At 42.7% G+C, this 18,780-nt stretch overlaps 2 protein-coding genes across 3 annotated transcripts; one reads left to right on the plus strand and one right to left on the minus strand.

The window, feature by feature from the left end:
* Nucleotides 1-405: 405 nt before the first annotated feature.
* Nucleotides 406-6,710, minus strand: tp53i13 (tumor protein p53 inducible protein 13). Its single transcript, XM_084466470.1, has 9 exons — nucleotides 6,309-6,710; nucleotides 5,221-5,295; nucleotides 5,039-5,074; nucleotides 4,668-4,726; nucleotides 4,306-4,384; nucleotides 3,636-3,761; nucleotides 2,965-3,174; nucleotides 2,024-2,819; nucleotides 406-1,362 (listed from the first exon to the last, which is right to left on the minus strand). Exons 1-9 carry the CDS (start codon nucleotides 6,417-6,419, stop codon nucleotides 1,244-1,246), a joined length of 1,611 nt encoding a protein of 536 aa, XP_084322596.1. The 5' UTR covers nucleotides 6,420-6,710; the 3' UTR covers nucleotides 406-1,243.
* A 384-nt stretch (nucleotides 6,711-7,094) lies between these two features.
* LOC311342044 (uncharacterized protein) lies at nucleotides 7,095-17,656 on the plus strand. 2 transcript variants are annotated; one of them, XM_084466856.1, is made up of 25 exons: nucleotides 7,095-7,200; nucleotides 7,303-7,394; nucleotides 7,939-8,072; nucleotides 8,284-8,385; nucleotides 8,872-9,015; nucleotides 9,712-9,784; nucleotides 10,319-10,371; nucleotides 10,546-10,692; nucleotides 10,907-11,008; nucleotides 11,692-11,829; nucleotides 12,657-12,717; nucleotides 12,845-12,882; nucleotides 13,174-13,228; nucleotides 13,327-13,454; nucleotides 13,786-13,866; nucleotides 14,383-14,460; nucleotides 14,576-14,674; nucleotides 15,011-15,082; nucleotides 15,231-15,290; nucleotides 15,398-15,490; nucleotides 15,588-15,683; nucleotides 15,771-15,857; nucleotides 15,941-16,009; nucleotides 16,094-16,135; nucleotides 16,412-17,656. In XM_084466856.1, exons 2-25 carry the CDS (start codon nucleotides 7,373-7,375, stop codon nucleotides 17,096-17,098), a joined length of 2,661 nt encoding a protein of 886 aa, XP_084322982.1. In that variant the 5' UTR covers nucleotides 7,095-7,200; nucleotides 7,303-7,372; the 3' UTR covers nucleotides 17,099-17,656. The 2 variants fall into 2 exon arrangements, with proteins under 2 accessions (XP_084322982.1, XP_084322983.1); XM_084466857.1 differs by having other exon boundaries at nucleotides 13,786-13,860.
* The last annotated feature ends 1,124 nt before the right edge of the window (nucleotides 17,657-18,780 follow it).

Consider the following 18,780-nt stretch of genomic DNA (forward strand, 5'->3'; position numbering starts at 1 on the left):
CTTTCAGCAGAATATTGAAAATATTTTGCAATATCTTTTTTGCATTGCTTTTCAAAATATTTTCAATGGAGCAGCCTGTCTAGTGATTCTGCTGCCACATTTTTTTATTTTTTTATGTACACTTAGGGAAATGCAATACTGGGCCCTTGAGTTCTCAATATGGTTGGATTCAAACCAAGTGGCAAATTATGGTCTGAGAAGGAATGCGTATTCAGAAGTATCAAAATGAAATGCCTTTCCTAAATGCCTAGATAGAGTCAATTGAGAAAACTGAGGAGCAATAGATGTAGAGGCTGAATGCTGAGAAAAGAAATTGTGTTATTGCAAATTGAAGAAAATATTTTCATTTTTATTAAATACTTTTAATAACCTTCACTTTTTAGGGAAGGTAGGGTGTGTGGAGGGCCATGTGTCACTCCAGTGAATTTGGCGTGAAGTTGCAACTTTTGTGATTGGATCCCCACCAGGATGCGTTAACTGTCCGGTGTCACTGCTCCCAGGTCGGATCAACGTGGCGTTGTGATCCGATGTGCCAGGTCGCAAGCGGGATGCAAGCCAGACCACCGAATGTGATTGGATCAGGGCCAGGTTGTGTACACACACTGCTTGGACCCGATCAAACCCCACCTCTCCTACTTTAGTGTTCGTACCATCAGCTGATCGCCTCTTTGTTTTGACAGTGTTGCTTACAGCAGCCACCTAGCAAATCCTACACAGGTAAAAAAATTGAAGTATAAAAACAGCATTGAATCATTACAAGCACATCCATTGTAAAAAACCAACATGAAATTACACACAATGCTACACTTACGCACATTGAATTCTTGGTGTAGTGAAGAAACTGTAGTGCATAAAAGGTCAGGTAGGTTTTCACTTACTCTGATTTCATTCATTCATTAACATTTGAGAACTTGTTAAAGTTCTCAAACGATTTGAGATCTTGTTAAACATAATATAATATTCAGACCGTCTGACTAATTGCAAGGCAAAAAAGAAATCTGATCAATACATGCCAAGAAGGAGTGCATTCACTGCTCCGAACAATGAGATGGCATAGTGTACCTACAAATAAATTGCACTTGCCTTTTTAACCAGTTAGTTTCATCACCGTCATTAACACACAATCAGTGGAGTACCGGTAAATGGAGATGCAGTGGCATCCTAACAGTCAATGCTGAGAAGTCAGTGCTTGGTGTCATCTCCATGCAGCGCTTAAACAAACTGGTCGTGACCGCTCCTCTCTCTACTGGTCCTCGTCTTCTTCATCCGAGCTGGGAAAGAGCATACACTCCTGTCTCCTGGGCTGGTAGGACTTCCTCCTGTGCCTCCGGTCGGCTATCTTCAGCCTCTTCCGGATCACATCTGTGTACAGAAAGAAAGAGACAGAACTTATTTTTACTACAGGGGCATATGTATATTCCTCCACTGATCTGATCCATGGTACGTTGTGATGCATATGCATGTACTTTCTAAAACACTGTTTGCTAACATACTGTGCTGTAATGTAGTTCATATAAACTACATTCTGATAGTTCAAAAGTGTAAAATGTGAGGGAATATGATCTTGTCCTTTCTTAACTGTGGTATATCACATCTGAGATTTCAATTCACTCAATGCTTCCATATGTTTTTTTTGTTGGACATTCCACTATAGTTTAAAACAAGTGTAAGACCACCAAAGACCCCCACCAACACCACTACTAACCCTAAACCTAGAAACCATTAACTTGCCTTAGTGGAGGCTAATTAATCGTACAGAGGGTGCTGTAGTGCATCAACTATGTTATTTTCTGTTAGGCCATGTTAATTCAAAAACAATTAAGGCATACTTGTGGAACACGAACCCCAACATTAAACCAAACATTTAACGAAAAAAATAATATATTGCATCATCATATTTATATAACTGCAATAAATATTTTGTCAACCCTCAAAAATCAAATATCACATCGCAATATTTACACATCCTATTACAGTATGGTATGGTGAGGACCTTGCAGTTTCCCCGGCCCTCGTGACTTACCGGCCACTCTGTCGTAGTCCTGCCGGGGGTCGTGCCAGTACATGCTGGGGGTGGTCCTCCACTGGCGGTAGAGGCGGGTGTGCAGCACAGACAGGGCCAGCAGAGCCAGCAGGAAGCCCAACGCGCCCGCCGCCCACACCGCCTCGTCCGTGCGCGGGGTCCGCCCCTTGACCCCCAGCACGTCGGCCGCGACGTGGCCGTCGGGGTCCACAAGGTCCCCAGGGGTGGTGGGAGTGGGGGCCGTGTGTTGGGCAGTTGGTTGAGGAGGTAGAGCCTTGGGCGGGGTCTTGATGGTTTTGTCCTCGATGCTGACAGTGTGTGTGAGTTCATGTTCCGGGCTCTGTTTAACAGCCACCCACTCACTGTTCTTCACTCTCCTGTCTGGCAGGTCAGTCAACGGTTTCTGCTCTGCAGAGTTCTGGCCAGCAGAGACTCTGTCCCTCTGTTCCACTGTCACTTTGCCCAGGTCTGAACGATGGGGTCCAGTCATGGTTGTTTTTGCAAGAACTGATCCAAGAACAGTTGGCCCAGCATGGGCTCGTGAACCGGGCTGAGGCGGCTCTGGCCCTGGTTTCACTAGACCAGGATTTGGTTTGGACTCGGATGTTCTGGATGCCTGCAAGGTCTGACTGGATTTGGATGGAGAAGTCTCATGTTTGGTCGTGGTCTCTGTCTTCTCCTGCTTCTTGGTGGCCCCTCTGCGCCGCCTTCCTCCTCCTCCTCCCTGCAGCCTCGCCGCCTCTCCTTGAACCAGAGGGGGGAAGAGGCTCTTCTCGCAGCAATGCCTCACAGACAGCTGTGGAGGACAATAGGAACCCTTTAGCACATACACAACATTTATTAATGACCTAGCCAGGGTGGCCTGAGAGGAAACAACATCCTTCTGAAGCAAGCGACCAAAAAAACAATTAGCATTAGTCGCTATGGAATAGCCTACGTACCATTGTGTTGGTGCGTGATTGTTTTGCTGGGAGTGCATGCTGCTCTGCTGGCCTGATCAGCAGAAGACTGTAGTTCCTGGTTGCAGCCACATCATTCGGATTGGTTCCTGTCGTTGCTGCTGCTTCCACCGCCTCCAGCCAATCACAAACAGCGGAGTTGTGAATAGTGGACAGCTCCAGAGTTCGGCCCCAGGACACCAAAGCCACGCGCTGGACAAGAGAGAAAAAATAAATCTGACACTAGTGGAAACCGCCTTGACAGACGCCTATTATAGCGCTGCAAGACAAAGATACTTTGTTTTAAAAAAGATTTTGTTCCCAACACCAAAGACTATTCCTTTCTTTCTGATTTTTGTATTTTTTACTTAATTTTGCATTCAGAAGTTCCTGAATAAGAGTAGCTGTTAAATTACATTGATGTTATTTCTGAGACTCTCAAACTGTACGACAAATAAACATCTAAAAACAAATAATATGCAGTCAGTGTTAGGGTTAGTGTGTAACAAGTAGTAAACAGCTTGTTTATTAAATCTTGAGTGTCTCCAATGGACAACCACTATGTTGTTGTTGTTCTGCATGGTAGCATAATGCGGTGACAAGGGTTAAACTCTGTGCTGTACATCTGGTTGGTGTGGTGGTGGGGTTGTAGTCTGGATTCACATTGGTCTCACCGTGTGTTCCAGTTCTGGGTGCGGGGTGATGATGTAGTCGGACAGGCAGGAGCGAGCCAGGACGGACAGACGGACGCGCTCGCTGAGGGGAGCACAGGGGTGGTAAAGCAGCACGGTAGCGCCGTGCTGCACCAGACACGCGCACACACACATATTATTACAGAATGTCAACAAAAAGCCTGCTTGGAACATACACATACCCGCTGGATCAACACATACAAATAAGGCATTTATAATCATTTAATATTTTAGTAATCAACGATCTGTTGGCTTCATTCTAAAACTGGCAAACAGTCTACTGTGGTAGGCTCTCATAATTATGACCACATCTGTTTTTGTCCCTCTGTCTAACCCCGTCTAACCCCTTCTAACCCCGAACACAGCCGGCTCAAGGTGTTATTCAGGCTTGCCCTCTGTATAAAACGGACCAACACTTTGCAGGCTTTGTTTTGCGTGTGCCTGCAAAGCGTTGGTCCGTTTTATGGGGGCGGCATTGCGCCGGCTTTGTTGGGTTCTGTGTATGAGACAAAGCCAGCATAAGGACCAATCTTATTTATGGCAATATTGCGGGACCTCTGTGTAAAGGGGGCTTTTGTCTCCCGGTTGGTGTAGAAACAGACATGGATTGTTGTCAAAAATGTCATGACGAGCAACCCTGGCTATGACTTACGTGCAGGTTGTTGAGCCATCGTTCAGCAGGACAGTAGTAGTACTCTCCACTCTCCGCACCCACGGGTCTGTATGGACCACTACACACACACACACACACACACGTATTTGTACTTTAAACTTTGACTGAAATTAATGTCAATTAATATACAGTAATTTATTCTGCAGTACATTTACATTTAGGGCATTTAGCAGACGCTTTTATCCAAAGCGACTTACAATAAGTACATTTGTCATAACAGTACAGCTCATATAGCTGACAAATTGCTTTAGACAGAAAGTGTCTGCTAAATAAGTCTATGTAGTTATGTATATTTATCAGCTCACCTTTAGTACATTGATTTATGTTAGCCCCAGGCTTACCTGTTGGGAATGTTCAGGTTGTAGCTGATAGGTGTATCCATGCAAACCTGCTTGGCCGGCTAGAATCAAAAGAAAAACAGGTCAACGCCTACAGCCCCACCAGGTATTCACATGAACAAATACAGAGCCACAGGGAGATGGTGTTGCTTTGAGTTGCTGAATGTTTTTACTTCCACAGCAGAATAAAACTAGCAAAGGCTACACTAAGCATAGTAGACGGCAAATAATGTATTACCCCCAGGACTTTGCCATCAGATCATCAAACAATTCACATATTTGATAATGGAAAGTCAACGGTAATATGCTCAAATTTCCATTGAAGGAGATTGTCTCTATCAAATATTTCTGTTTGCAAATATCTGTTGACTCACCTCAGGATAATACACAGTGTCAACACCATGGTAACTCTACAGATAGGGAGAACAAATGAAGACACACAATAAAATGTGGAATGCTATAAAACAAATACATTTCCAAATAGAAGAGCCGTGATCTAAGGCGTGGTGTTGACAACATTATTGGTTGGGACAAAGTCTAGGGTGTCCATGGTTACCTGAGTAGCCTCAGGCCAAGATGTTGCTGGGCAGGCCCACGCAGCATTTCGAGGTAGGTCCTTCTGTATAAAGAGCTGTTACACAGACACATAACACACATAATAAATGACACATTCATGCACGTACGCACGACCGTGCATGCAGTCACACATACAATGTCTACGTTTTTCAAAAAGGATTAAAAAAAGTTATGTACACATTTTTAAATGGCAATAGAATATGAATATTCATTTTGAGACAGTTGGTAACTAGTCTCAGGTCCATCTGATAGGCTGTGACGTGATTTCGCTAAGCAGGGGTCTAGCTGTCGACTTTATTCCATACACAGGCATTGTTGATTATAAACAATAAACAATCAATAAAATATAGATCAATTTCATATTACAGTAGCTACTTTGGATTATGTAAGCTTAAAACACGTCATAGTAAACCATAGGGAGTGTAAGCTACTGCCATATCATTTACCATGATACCATGATAAGAATAGGCAAAATGACCCACCACACACACACACACACACACACACACACACACACACACACACACACACACACACATTTAATTCATTTATTTGGAATGACCAATACTTACAACGACACAGCATTCCAAATATTAATAAAGAGCCCATTTATGTCTCGCACAGCAACACAAACACTGCAAGTATTTACAGCCAAGCAAATGAGTAAATAAATACATCGTTATCAGGGGTAGAGATGGCACCGCCTTCTCCATACATGCAGACTGCCTTGCTGACACAGAGCAGTATTTGGCTATTTGCTTAGATTTCTTCTTATTAAGTCCAGCGATTTGCAATCCTCTAACAGAGTCTATGAACGTGTCCAAGGCTACCATAAATAAGTGCAACCACTTTTGTGTTATAACACGCACGCACGCACACGCACACACACACACACACACACACACACGCACACACACACACACACACACACACACACACACACACACACACACACACACACACACACACACACACACACACCTTCTGTTCCCGTCAATCATGTCATTGCATTATTTGTTTCCCCTTATGCAAAATAAACAGAACGGGAACACTGTACTGTAAGCCTACCTTTCCATTGTCGCACCCGGGCCAGGGCGACTTCCAGGACCTGGGGACACCTCCGCGGACCAGACTGAAGGACAGCGCGGCTACCAAAGTTGCCGCCCGAACCGAGGACATCTCGGTCCACTGCTGGAGACGACACGTCACTAAATCGGACGAATAGACTGACCTCAAGTGGTCAGATCTACTGTCCTCGAGTGGCGCTCATTGTCCCTTACAAGCATCTGAAACGGCACTTTTCGGAAGTATATCAACAGCAAGGGCCAACGGCTGAAAAACACATAATAATAACTTCTGCTTTCGTTCTCTCGCGAACGCTGCTTTTCTCCACAAATACCAGACCAAAATACAGACAGTTCCCTTAAACTATTTTTCTGTATACTAACAACGTCAAATCTTTTAACCATGTTCAACTTGTGGATGATATAAGGTTAAACTTCCATCCTTTCCGAAATACTTTGGTACGGAAGGGCAGAAGGTACAAGTCGAATCGTTATTAGTAATCGCTTTCTTTCAGGTCGGGTTTGTTTGCGCCACACGAGGACGCCAATGGTCTGTTTGAGTGGCAAGTAGGACCAATCTTTTGGTTTTATCTGATAACTTATTGTCGAAAATAAAACTTACAACAGATCAAACGTGAAAAAAGTACAATGCGTTATTTTTTTATTGAAAAGCGTAAAATAAAACGCATTTATTTACTTGCAGGACCTTTCATTGACATTAATTACGCTCCTTTAAGCAGAAAAAAATGTGCGGCTCTCGCTGCAAGGCCGTTTTCCCATTGAGACTGTTGAGCTCTGAGACGCACAGACGACCGTATCGTACAATTTACCGTCTTTGCAACTTAATGGCAGAAGAAAAAACGGTCATAAAGTCCAAAACCTGAAACTTGTCATCGGTCTGTGCCAAACTATTTGTATAGGAAAGTTAGGATACCAGTTTTACCTGCCAACGCCCACAGAGAAGCAGCCTGCCTACAAATATGTGTGTCCCTTCACAGTGTTCCTTAACGGCGGTGAGTAGCAGGACGGAAGGTCTGGAGGTCGGCCTCGACCAGGAACACATACCCGATGGACTCCAAGCCACCCACAGGTTAGTTGATTATCACAAAAGTGATAGTTACGTTATATTCAATATTCAGATTTAAATGGAAGGCAATGAATGGCTTTCACAGCATAGCTCTGCAAGCTGGTCGTCTGTCGTGAACGTCTCAAACAGATAACTCATCAATTGCAAACGCGTGAAAGCTTTGTCACTCAGTTTATTGATTTCTGTGTTATAATGGTTGTGGACGTATATGATGCCGAAGTGCAATAGATGATGGACTGCTCTACCTATCGATGTATCACACGTTATTAATTCATTTTACATTTCGATCAATGTTATACCGCCCGTCATATAACTTTGTTACCTGCGTTATAACAATAAGTTGCATTGTTCAGATATTCCGCAAAACAAGGAAGTGGAGTAGGCTACAATCTCCAACTGTGCCCTAGTCTCTAAAGTAACCACCTCATCTGCTTTTGTAAAAAGTGAAAGGTGTTGTTAGTCATAATGACTCATAACTGATCGAACCTAACCATCGACCCACAATTGAATCTGCCCCCCGCCCCCCTCCCAAATGCTTTGCTCTAAGCCGGGGCGGATTTGGGAGGGCGACTACAGCCGGAGGGATTCCCTTCAGGTTCTATGGAGACCCTCCCGGCCCACCCCGGGACCCCGTGCAGCACCCTGGATGGAGAGAAACACAGCCTTGAACATGGAGAATGTGTGAGTACACCGGAGACGGATTTTCAAGTTGGTTGCTTAATTAATTATTTCTTCAATAGGCCTACAATAAATTTTGGCTAGGATCTCCTTTCGACCATAACTCAAACCGCGTGCCACTGTGACTCACTCACTTGTGACTTATTACACAATATTCACGGAACAATAATTGATGCAATAACAATATATTCAGACTTGTATTTTCTTTTACCAGGGGTTCTCATTAGACAGCTCTCTGTCCTCAGAAGACAGTGAAGATGAGTGTGTCAGTAAGAAGCAGAAGAAAAAGAAGAAGCTGACGAAGAAAAAGAAGAAGGTATAATCATTTCTTGAAACTTAATCAATTTAATCATATTCATGAAATTAAAAAAAGATCTGGGACAACTGGAATTCTGCCATGGTGTCATCATGTGGTGTGGCTATGTCACAACCGTGTGTCTCTCCCCCAGCTCAGCTTATTAACATATGTTGAACACATTAGACCCAAGGTTTTAGGCAGAGGTGATATAAAACTCTGAATCTACCTCAGTCTTTGAGTTGAGACCAAGTACGATAGAGGGAACAGCCTATGTAAAGAAAGTCAAGAATCAGCAACTCAAACATGAGTAACAAGGGTGTGTCTCGATTTCACAACTGCTGGAAAAAACATTTTTGGGAGGGTAAAGGTGTGGGTGGGTGTGTTTGTGTGGCTCCTAATAAGAGTCCCTTTTGCAGCTAATTGTTGCTAAAATGCTGATCCATAGCTGAACAGCCATGGTCAAAACAATTCATAGCAACACCATTGACCTCTGTTTCTGAACAGGATTCCAGTTCATCGTCATCGTCCTCTTCCTCCTCCTCTTCTTCCTCTTCCTCCTCTTCTTCCTCCTCCTCTTCTTCCTGCTCCTCCTCTTCCTCATCCTCATCTTCATCCTCCTCCAGCAGCTCGTCTGACAGCGACAGTGAGGTAATGTGGGACACAACTAAATGAATGTGCTACAATGAATAATGCATGCAGTGAGATGCATGTTTGTGTCCTGTATTGCTGCGGCATTGATGCACTAGTGATTTATTGGCTGCCTTTGAAGACTCACAATCAATCAATTCACCATATTAAGGCATGGACTTTGATTTATCTATTAGGAAGTATTGTCCCAGTTGTGTGATTCAGATTTTATACACAGACGGGTGCTGCAAAGATAATTGAGGAGAACAATAGACAAGAAAATACAACCACAGCGAGATTAGCCAACAACCAAAAATCTCAATTCATTCAAATCCTGAGTGTCACAAATTAATATGAAAAAATACATAAATAATTCATATAATGAGCGAGCCTCATTTGTTTTCAGAAAGCTTACCATAGTTTACTGATTTCTAAATCACCTTTAGTCGAGATTTTGCTTTACTATAAACAAGACCCACTGGAACTATATCTGATATTCTTATGTTTATCAAATAAGTACCTTGTAGATAGTATTTATGTTGCAATGTATCATAATCTTAACCCAAGGCACAGACCTTTCCGTTTTGCCAATATGACAAACAATATGGCAAAAAAAAAGAGTTGGAAACCATGTCATTCTCAAAGAAAGGCCAACATCATTGGCTGGGGCTTCATTGACATAGGAATTACATTGAGTCTCCTCTGCTTTGCTCACAGGATGACAACAAGAAGAAGAAGAAGAAAAAGAAGAAGGAGTATGTCTGGAGCAGGGTGGTGGTGTGTGAGCCGTGTAAGTGTTACAACTTGTCCATAACTTCACACAGCACACTATTGTATGTATCTAGGGGGTGATTCTGAAGGGCGTTTCAGTGGCTTACCATTGCTGCTGATTCAAAGTTATATTAATTGAATGCATTGTTATCTATTAAACGTTGGTGTTCAGCGTTCACATGGCAGATTGGAGCAATTGTACCCGTGTGCAGCCTTTGTTGATTTGTTTTATCTCGATCTTGGTCAATGAGTCAATATTAGTTTGTGTTGCCAGGTAGACATATCGTTTCCTAAATACCTGGTATGGAGGTTTCAGTGAACAATCGTGTTCTGTCTCTCTTGATAGAAACTTGACTCTGATAAAATGCACACCTTCAGTCTATTTTCTTTTCAAATCTCAATGGCAACAGCAGCTCTTGATCATTAGATTACAAAGTGCATGGGGATTGGTCAGCACTCTGGACAGGTCTCTAACTAGCACCATCATACCTCAAAAAGTCTTGCATACAAAACCCTCATTGTAAACTTTAAAAAAATGTAAATTCTTTTTCAGGCCTCCCCGAAACCAATATCTGTGAAAAGCCACCATCGGAAATCGATTTGGATGTAAGAGACAACAGTTCATCTTCTGTCTGCCTGTCTGTCTGCTTGCCCGCCTGTCTGTCTGTCTGTCTGTCCATCTGCCTGTTTCCCCACCTGTCCCTCTCTCTGCCTGTCTGCCTGCATGTGTATATGTGTGTATGTGTTAAGTAGTATAACAATGTATTATGCATTGTCCAGGAACTGGAACTGAGCGCATCAGACAATGGCGATGACCTAAAGGAAAAGAAGAAAGACAAGAAGAAAGACAAGAAGAAAGATAAAAAGAAAGATAAGAAGAAGAAGAAGAAGAAGAAGAAGAAGAAGAAGAAGAAGAAGAAGAAGAAGGTATGTTTATAGATGCAAAGCAGAAAAATGATCATTTAAACTAAAGGTTTGTTTGGATTGGACTTGTTTAGTGTGGTTTCTCAAAGGGTGTTTTAGGTTCAACCTGTTCCCTTCTGTCTGGTCTTTTAACGCTAATCCTCTTAATGTCATCCATCGGCCAATGATTGTTTAGTTCACACGACTGAATGTTTCATATATCTTTGTTTCCTAGGAGTCTAGCACCTCGTCTTCCTCTTCGGACTCTTCCTCCTCGTGTGACAGTGAGGATGAAAAGAAGAAGAAGAAGAAGAAGAAGAAGAAGAAGAAGAAAAAGAAGGTAGGGTTCCAGGATGGTGGGAGACCCCTTATCAGTGGTCGTTATAATGAGATGGTATAGACATGGACACGTCATCGTTTTATATAACCCTGATATTCCATTCCAGTGTCACCCCACCCTAGTGTGAGTGAACCGTGTGTCCGGTGCCCAGGCTTTTTCTAATTGATTTCCTTAAATATTAGAGGTGATAAGATCAGATGTTAACAACGTTGTTTTATCAGAACACTACTTTTTAAGTGATTGGAATTTCTATAAAATGTCACTACATATACCGGCATATGGACATTATAAATATATATTTTTTCATGGTTCAAGAAACTCAAACTGGGGGCACCCTGGTGGTTCACCGGGTGGTTAATCACTTGACAATAAAAAGGATAAAACCTTAAAAAAAAAATCTAAAAAGAACGAACTCAAACAGATTTTAGCAAATAGTCAAACAAATACCTCATAAATAAACTTGTTTGGCCGGACCAGTTCATGTCCCCGTATATCAATTTAGGAGCTTGCTGCAATGAACAAAAAACTACTGTTGGTTCTTTGGTAGGACCCCAGCTCGTCTCCTTCCAATAGTTCATCTACATTTTTTTACACATTGTCAATTTCAAATAAAAATACAATTCAAAAATAATAAATATATGGAATTAAAATATGTGTTGATTTTTGTTGTTTGTGTATCTCAGGACTCCAGCTCTTCCTCTTCAGACAGTTCGTCCTCCTCTTCTTCCTCTTCTGACAGCGACAAGGATAAGAAGAAGAAGGATAAGAAGAAAGACAAGAAGAAAGACAAGAAGAAGGACAAGAAGGAGGATAAGAAAAAGGTAACTTTTCTTTTTTTTCAGAAGCCATGTTGTGGTAAAAGCTCCTGTTGACTCCTGCTGTTTATTTGCACAGTGGCCGTTTACACCTGACATTTGATCCACTAACCTTATTAAACTCCCCTAAGGAACCTACAGTATGTATGTCTGTTTTAGAGCATACATAGAAACATGAAACATGAAACTTCAGGTTACACGTTTGTAACAATGTCCATGCTACACTCCACCTACAGTAGGTGACTTTCATTTGGCTCCCCCAAACACAGGACACAGGGTGGTGATGTTGAATCCGGTTCATTGTAAAGTGTGTAGGTAATGATACATGGCCCTGTGTGACATGTTGCCATGAAGGAGATCTCTCCTTGAGTGTGTGTGGGGAAGACTGGTTTAACCGGTAACAGTTGTGCAGCCTCACCCAGAGTCCAATCAGACCCAGCCAGGTGAGGCTGCCTAAACCAGCCGCCATCAACACAACTCGCACAACGTTCAGCTCTGCCTGGGCCTGCCGAAGAATGTGGCATGGAACATTTCTGGAACATAACATGACTTCCTCTGTGCACAAAGTAGACAGAATTCCTACAGAAAATAAAATGAATGTCATTTTCTGGAATGATGTCTTGCATACATTCTGATACATCTGAATGGAAGTGGTGACTATGTATTGTGCATTGATTGGAAAATTAGCTATGTTAGTTATTGTGTCATTAAAAAAGTGTTAGCCTAGGTTACTGTATATTTATATTGGTTTAGTATTTTATAGGACTAGAGCTCTCTGGAGTCCTCCCATGATGCATTTTGATGTACAAGCCTTATTATGCTTAATCCTTCAGGGAGAGAAGGAGGGCAGTCAGCAGGAAGACGAGGAAAATGTCGTTATTGTTTCCGTTGCTGGTAAGGAGAAGTCAGAACAAGTGAAGTGGTCCAGCCTGTTGTACCTGCTGATCACTAAATGTATTGGTTGCTGTTTTTTCTGTGTTTATGTGTGTGTGTGTGTGTGTGTGTGTGTGTCTGTGTAAAGGTGACAAGGTTGTGGGACCAAGTGGTTATGGAGACAAGGTATTTTCCAATGCTGATTTTCAAATACTACTACATACAAGTAGTTCTTTGTCCTGCTCAGACTCAAGTAAGAGTAGCCAAATTATTTGGACCACAAACATGGTATGTGCATGTGTGGTGTGTCAACAAAGCAATACACAGAAATGACAATAGAGGCGTAACATGTACAAGATAAGATAAGATACAATAACATAAAATTGACATGACATCAAACTGCAAGGCGAGAAAAACCTAAGGCATTAAACAACACAAAGAAACAAAACATAATCAGTATTAATGTTCTTTGTTCAGGACAAGAAGGAGAACAAGCCCAAAGGGGATCGCCCAGTGGCATCTGACCTCTGTGGTATGTCTTGCTTTTTCTTGACCAGTCCAATCGAGGGGAGGTTCAAGAATCAATGTATTTTCTGTACTGACGCCCAAATTAACTGTCTGGCACCCCAGCTGAGGGCGTACAAGCACAGCCAAGGGATCAGGACCCTGGCAACATGAGTGATGACGAGGGAGACGAGGAGACAGCCAAGGACAAGGACAAGAAGAGAAAGGTGTTGAAGAAGAAGAAGGAGAGTAAGGTAAAGTTTTCCGCTGTGAAGCACATGTGGCCATGTTTGATTGTAACAAATATAATTATGGTCAGTTCAATCACTGGTAATATGTGACCAAACTAAAATGATCACGTAGTGAGGTATTTGGTTTAAGAACTCAACTCTGATCCTTAAGTCTCCGGCCGTGTCAGTCCATGCTGAAGCAGCTGCAGTCGTCCTGTAGAGAGGCCTGGTGGTGTAACGGTCCTCCTGAACAGAGGCCTGGTGGTGTAACGGTCCTCCTGAACAGAGGCCTGGTGGTGTAACGGTCCTCCTGAACAGAGGCCTGGTGGTGTAACTGTGTTGTTGTGTCTCTCAGGACGACAGCTCAGACTCAGACAGTGATGATGACAAAAAGAAGAAGAAGAAGAAGAAGAAGAAGAAGAAGAAGAAGGTGAAGGTGTGTTTTAGATTTAAGTGTTATATACACAATAATCCACCTGTGCATAATATACACCACACACTGATATTCTTCATATTCTTAGTCAACTATATGAAATTCAATTCAATTCTTAAAATGAAATTCACCCCTTACTAACTGGGTTCAACTTATTGATGACTTAGTCAGAGCCCAGGTTAACTGTAAGTGGTGCCAGTTAATAAAAGAGATGCCAGTCGTGGAGTACTCAGTACTTATTTGGTATTTTACATTTAACAAGTAAAGGACACAATTAAATTTAAATAATGATCAAATATATTAATTAACTAAACTTTGTGCAAAGTAGCAATTTGAAGAAATCCAGATATTAAATATTTTGAATTGGAAATCTAATTGTAAGCAGTGCCAGTTAAATTAGAAGGCATTTGTGTTGCATACTGTTTACTATTACCAGTTAATAAAAGTGTTAGTTACCGGAGGTGCACATAATACAATGAAAACTACGACTGACGGCTGATTGACAAATGTGTTCTTCAGAAGTCCAGCTCTTCTGATGACAGCTCATCTTCCTCATCCTCCTTGTCTTCCTCCTCCTCTGATAGTGAGGATGATGAGGTGAGAAGACTAAACACACAGGACACGCTTTCAATATCAAATGTCAGTTATGGACAGGAAGTCAGCATGATTCTCTGTGCCTTCAATCCTCTCCATTTGTGTCTTCTGAAAAAAGAAAAAGGACAAGAAAAAGAAGAAAAAGAAGAAGGATAAGAAGAATAAAGACAAGAAGAAAGATAAGAAGAAAGACAAGAAAAAGAAGAAGAAGAAGAAGGTGAGATTCTCATCCTGAAATGCCCTATCCAACATGGGGCAGGTGGCCTTTTTCAAACGTCGTTCGTGAGGCGTAAACCGGAGGTTGGGGCGGAACATAGCATTTCAAAGAGTTGAAGGGTTTGTCTCAGTGGCTAGAGTAGCGCTTTGCCTTGATATTTCGAATCAGTCCAAAACCAAAGCTATCTGTCTATCATTGTGCTTTGAGTTACAGTTGACTGAATTCCAATATTTAATTGAGTTGGTGAGAGCTTTAAGCCTCCGGCCGTGTGAGTCTGCAGCTGCAGTCCTCTTGAAGAGAGGCCTGGTGGTGTAACTGTTGTTGTGTGTCTCTCAGGACGACAGCTCCGACTCAGACAGTGATGATGACAAAAAGAAGAAGAAGAAAAAGAAGAAGAAGAAGCAGAAGGTGTGTTTCTTCAGTGTCAATGGATAGGCTATGCTGCTTCCTGTAGCCACAATGATCCACATTGTTTACACGTGGCTTTATGTAAAAGCATTGTTTTTTTATAATCAATATTAAATTATATTTGATTTATTTCCCAATTGTCTTACAGGATTCATCTGACAGCGAGGATGACAAGAAGAAAAAGAATAAGAAAGACAAGAAAAAGGATGTGCGTATGGTTGTGGAATATTAACGCTGGCCTTTACAGGCGCCTGAGGGAGTCAGAACATGACGTCCCCTTTTGTGTTGTTTTTCTGTTGGTTTCCCCGCATTCAGGCTTCCTCATCCGACTCTGATTCTTGTGATGAGAAGAAAAAGAAAAAGAAGAAGAAGGATAAGAAGAAGAAAAAGAAGAAGGAAAAGTCAAAGGTAAGAGAGACGACTCTCAATGGATCCGGTCAACTTTCAGGGTGAAAGAGCCGCAGGATTGAAAAGTTGTAATTTGTATTCTTTTTTTGGTCTCCAGGACTCTGATTCTTCAAGCAGTGACGATGAGAAGAAGAAGAAGAAAAATAAGAAGAAGAAGAAGAAGAAGAAGAAGAAGAAGAAGCAGCAGAAGAAGGTAATCCATTCTAATCAGATCAATGCATCAATGCTTTAGGTGTTGTTTTTAGGAGACTGGTGCTGCAATGTTTCATGTGTTCACCAGGACTCCAGTTCAAGTTCATCTGAGAGTGACAGCAGCAAAGACAAAAAAAAGAAAAAGAAGAAGGACAAGAAAAAGAAGAAGAAGAAGGTAATGCTCATTTTTCAAGAAAAGTAAACCAATCGAGGTGATGCATCCTATTGTGGGATAAACAAACATCTTCATTATTACAGGACAAAGGTCCACCAAGTTCATGTGATAGTGAAGGTGGCAACGATGAGAAGAAGAAGGATAAGAAGAAGGTTAGTGAACGAACCATCAGGTTGATAAAAAACATAGAAATATAACATTTCCAGAACAGCATTTGATTTCTGCTTGTCACTCAGGGCTCATCAGGGAGTGACACTGACAAGGAGAACAAGAAGCAGGTGGGTGTCTGTAATTTGTGATGTGTCGCTCATCAGGAGAAGTGAGATGTTGCATGACCTTCTGTTGACCTTCACAATAAGTGAATCCCTAAATCCCCAGGTCCATGATGAGCTCAAAAAGAGCCCAGTGTCAGCGTTACAATGCATTCCCTTATGGGACGAGCGCCACGGCTCTGATCCACGCGAGAGGGAAGGGGCTGAATTTTGTCGCCCAGACTTCAAATATGAATCACGTTATTTCAATCTCTCCAAATGTCATGTAATCCGACACCCCAGGACGCCAAAGATGACGGTCAAAGCGGAAAGCTAGCGGCGGGAGGCTCTGTCGTAACGCCGAAGGGTTCGCTTCCCACGGAGAGCGAGCCCATCCCCTGCGGTGGCGGTAGCAGCAGCGCCGTGACGCTGAAGGGTTCGCTGCCCACGGAGAGGGAGCCCAGCCGCGGCGGTGGCGGTAGCAGCAGCGCCGTGACGCTGAAGGGTTCGCTGCCCACAGAGAGGGAGCCCAGCCGCGGCGGTGGCGGTAGCGGTAGCAGCAGCACCGTCAGCGTCCCCAGCGTCAGCACGGCCAGGCTGAGCAGCGGTGTCGGCGGTAGTGGTGATGCCGCTGTTGGCGACGGCGGTGGCGCTGTTGGAGGCACCGCCGCCCCAGCCCCCGCATTGCTCCCATCCAAACCCGTGGTTAAACTGGAGCCTAAGGAGGTGGGCGTCGCCGAGCCAAAGCCCGCCTCTCGCTTCGACACGCCCAGGGGCTACGTGAGCTACTCGCAGAGTGTCGTGGAGAGGGCCCCCATCCGAAGGCCCCCCAGCCCCATGGAGGCCCTGTTGGGGAACCCCAGGAGGGCCACGGATGCTGGAAGTCTCCCCACCACCACCACCACCACCACCACCACCTTGTCTTCGACTACCACCAGCTACCTCACCTCCAGTGATTTGCTAAGAGGCCAAAGGTCATATCGTCACTGACGACCAGCACCAAGCTCCTGAAAATGTCCTACTGATCCAATCGTATTCAGAATGGGAAAGATTATAATGATATTGGGGGAAAGTCAAAGATGACTGTGTAGTATGGATGTTGCAAAAAATAATGTTGTCTGATTATACTAAATTGGTATCTGCATTGTTCAGGGCGACCTCAAAGCCACGAGAAGTTTTCAGCTGGCCAGTCATTGCCATAATTTCATCTTCTCTTGGCCTCAATGCCGTTTTAAGAAAGAATGACACAATCCACATTTGGATGGTGCTTCCTGAAATCAAAATTAAAATCTTACTTAATAATCATTAACTAATAATCATTAACTTAATCATAATATGGAAATACAATGTGTGACTCTGTTTGTTCCCTGAAGCACTGTACTCTAATTTGTATGATGCAACATGGTACAACATAAACATGAAGATTCCGAGTATGAATGATGACAGGTGTGCCGCGTCCAACACTAATTGGTAGCAGCTGTGGGTGGTCCAATCAGCTGCATCTTTCCCGCCTCCACAGCTCCGCCTGTATGCACATAGCTGGGGTGTTTATTATTCAAGTGATCCGCGGAATTTATGTAATAGGCCAATCAGACATTTACTGAAAATTAATTATATTGATTTTCTGTGCAAATAAACCACCTAACGATTCATGGAGTCACCGTGTATGTGTTTTTGTTTTTAAACGTGTTGCGCTGGGTAGGCCTAAATTAATCCCAGGTAACGTTGTTACGGTCGGATAGTCGAAATAATTCCGTCTTTTGTGCTTTTCTAACATATTTTCCTTGACCTCGATCATGGAAAACGTTATGAGGTCAAGGAAAGATGGACTAGGCTACGTCATTATGGGACGGGGGGTCATCCGGGGTGAAACTTGTGTTCCGAGACAGACTACTAAAAGGAACTAGGCTACTAGAAATAAAACGTTTCGCCCTGCGTTTAAACCGTGCTGTTTCACGTAGGCTAGATACACGTGGACAAAGCGGGAACAATTAATACATAAATTGTAAATTCTAAAAAAAAAAACGGCTACCAGTCACAAACGAGAAACAAAATAGTTACCAAATTGATAAATGACCGCAACCTACAACCTGTTCTAGTGCAGGATTTCCTTCTGCTGCCGCTTGCCGGGCCACCAAGGTATTTATTCTTTGTTTTGTTGCACACTCATCACACAGTACATAACACACTACACATAGTCAGATGCATTTACGCTGATACCCCTAGTCTCTTTATGGGTAAGGCAGGCCTAATTTTAACATCATTCATGATATCGTTTTATCAAATCACTATTTATATTTTTCTGTGTGTGTGGTCTTCCATAATTTGTTGTGCTTGCTTTGAGGCAGGTGATTGTGGTATCAAGAGGAATCAAATGGAAATGTTTGTATTCACAGTTAACAATAAACTGACTGGGTGTGGGAGCAACTGTATGAAGACTCATTTTTGTCTGCTAGTTCAGCTTGTTTTGCACCTAGCCTGTCAAAGTGTATGTCCAAGTAGTTCCCTCAATTATTCAACTGATGGTGGCTTAAACTGAATGATTTTGATGTGACAGGCAAAAATATAGACATGAGTAAGACATGAGTAAAACAATGACATTTATTTTTAAGGATTTCAGTTTCAGGCATGAATTGGTGTGGTGTCTTTTCAAATCACAACCATTGTTCTAA

The sequence above is a fragment of the Micromesistius poutassou genome, assembly GCF_964030765.1.
Source record: "Micromesistius poutassou genome assembly, chromosome: 4".
Lineage (NCBI taxonomy): Eukaryota > Metazoa > Chordata > Actinopteri > Gadiformes > Gadidae > Micromesistius > Micromesistius poutassou.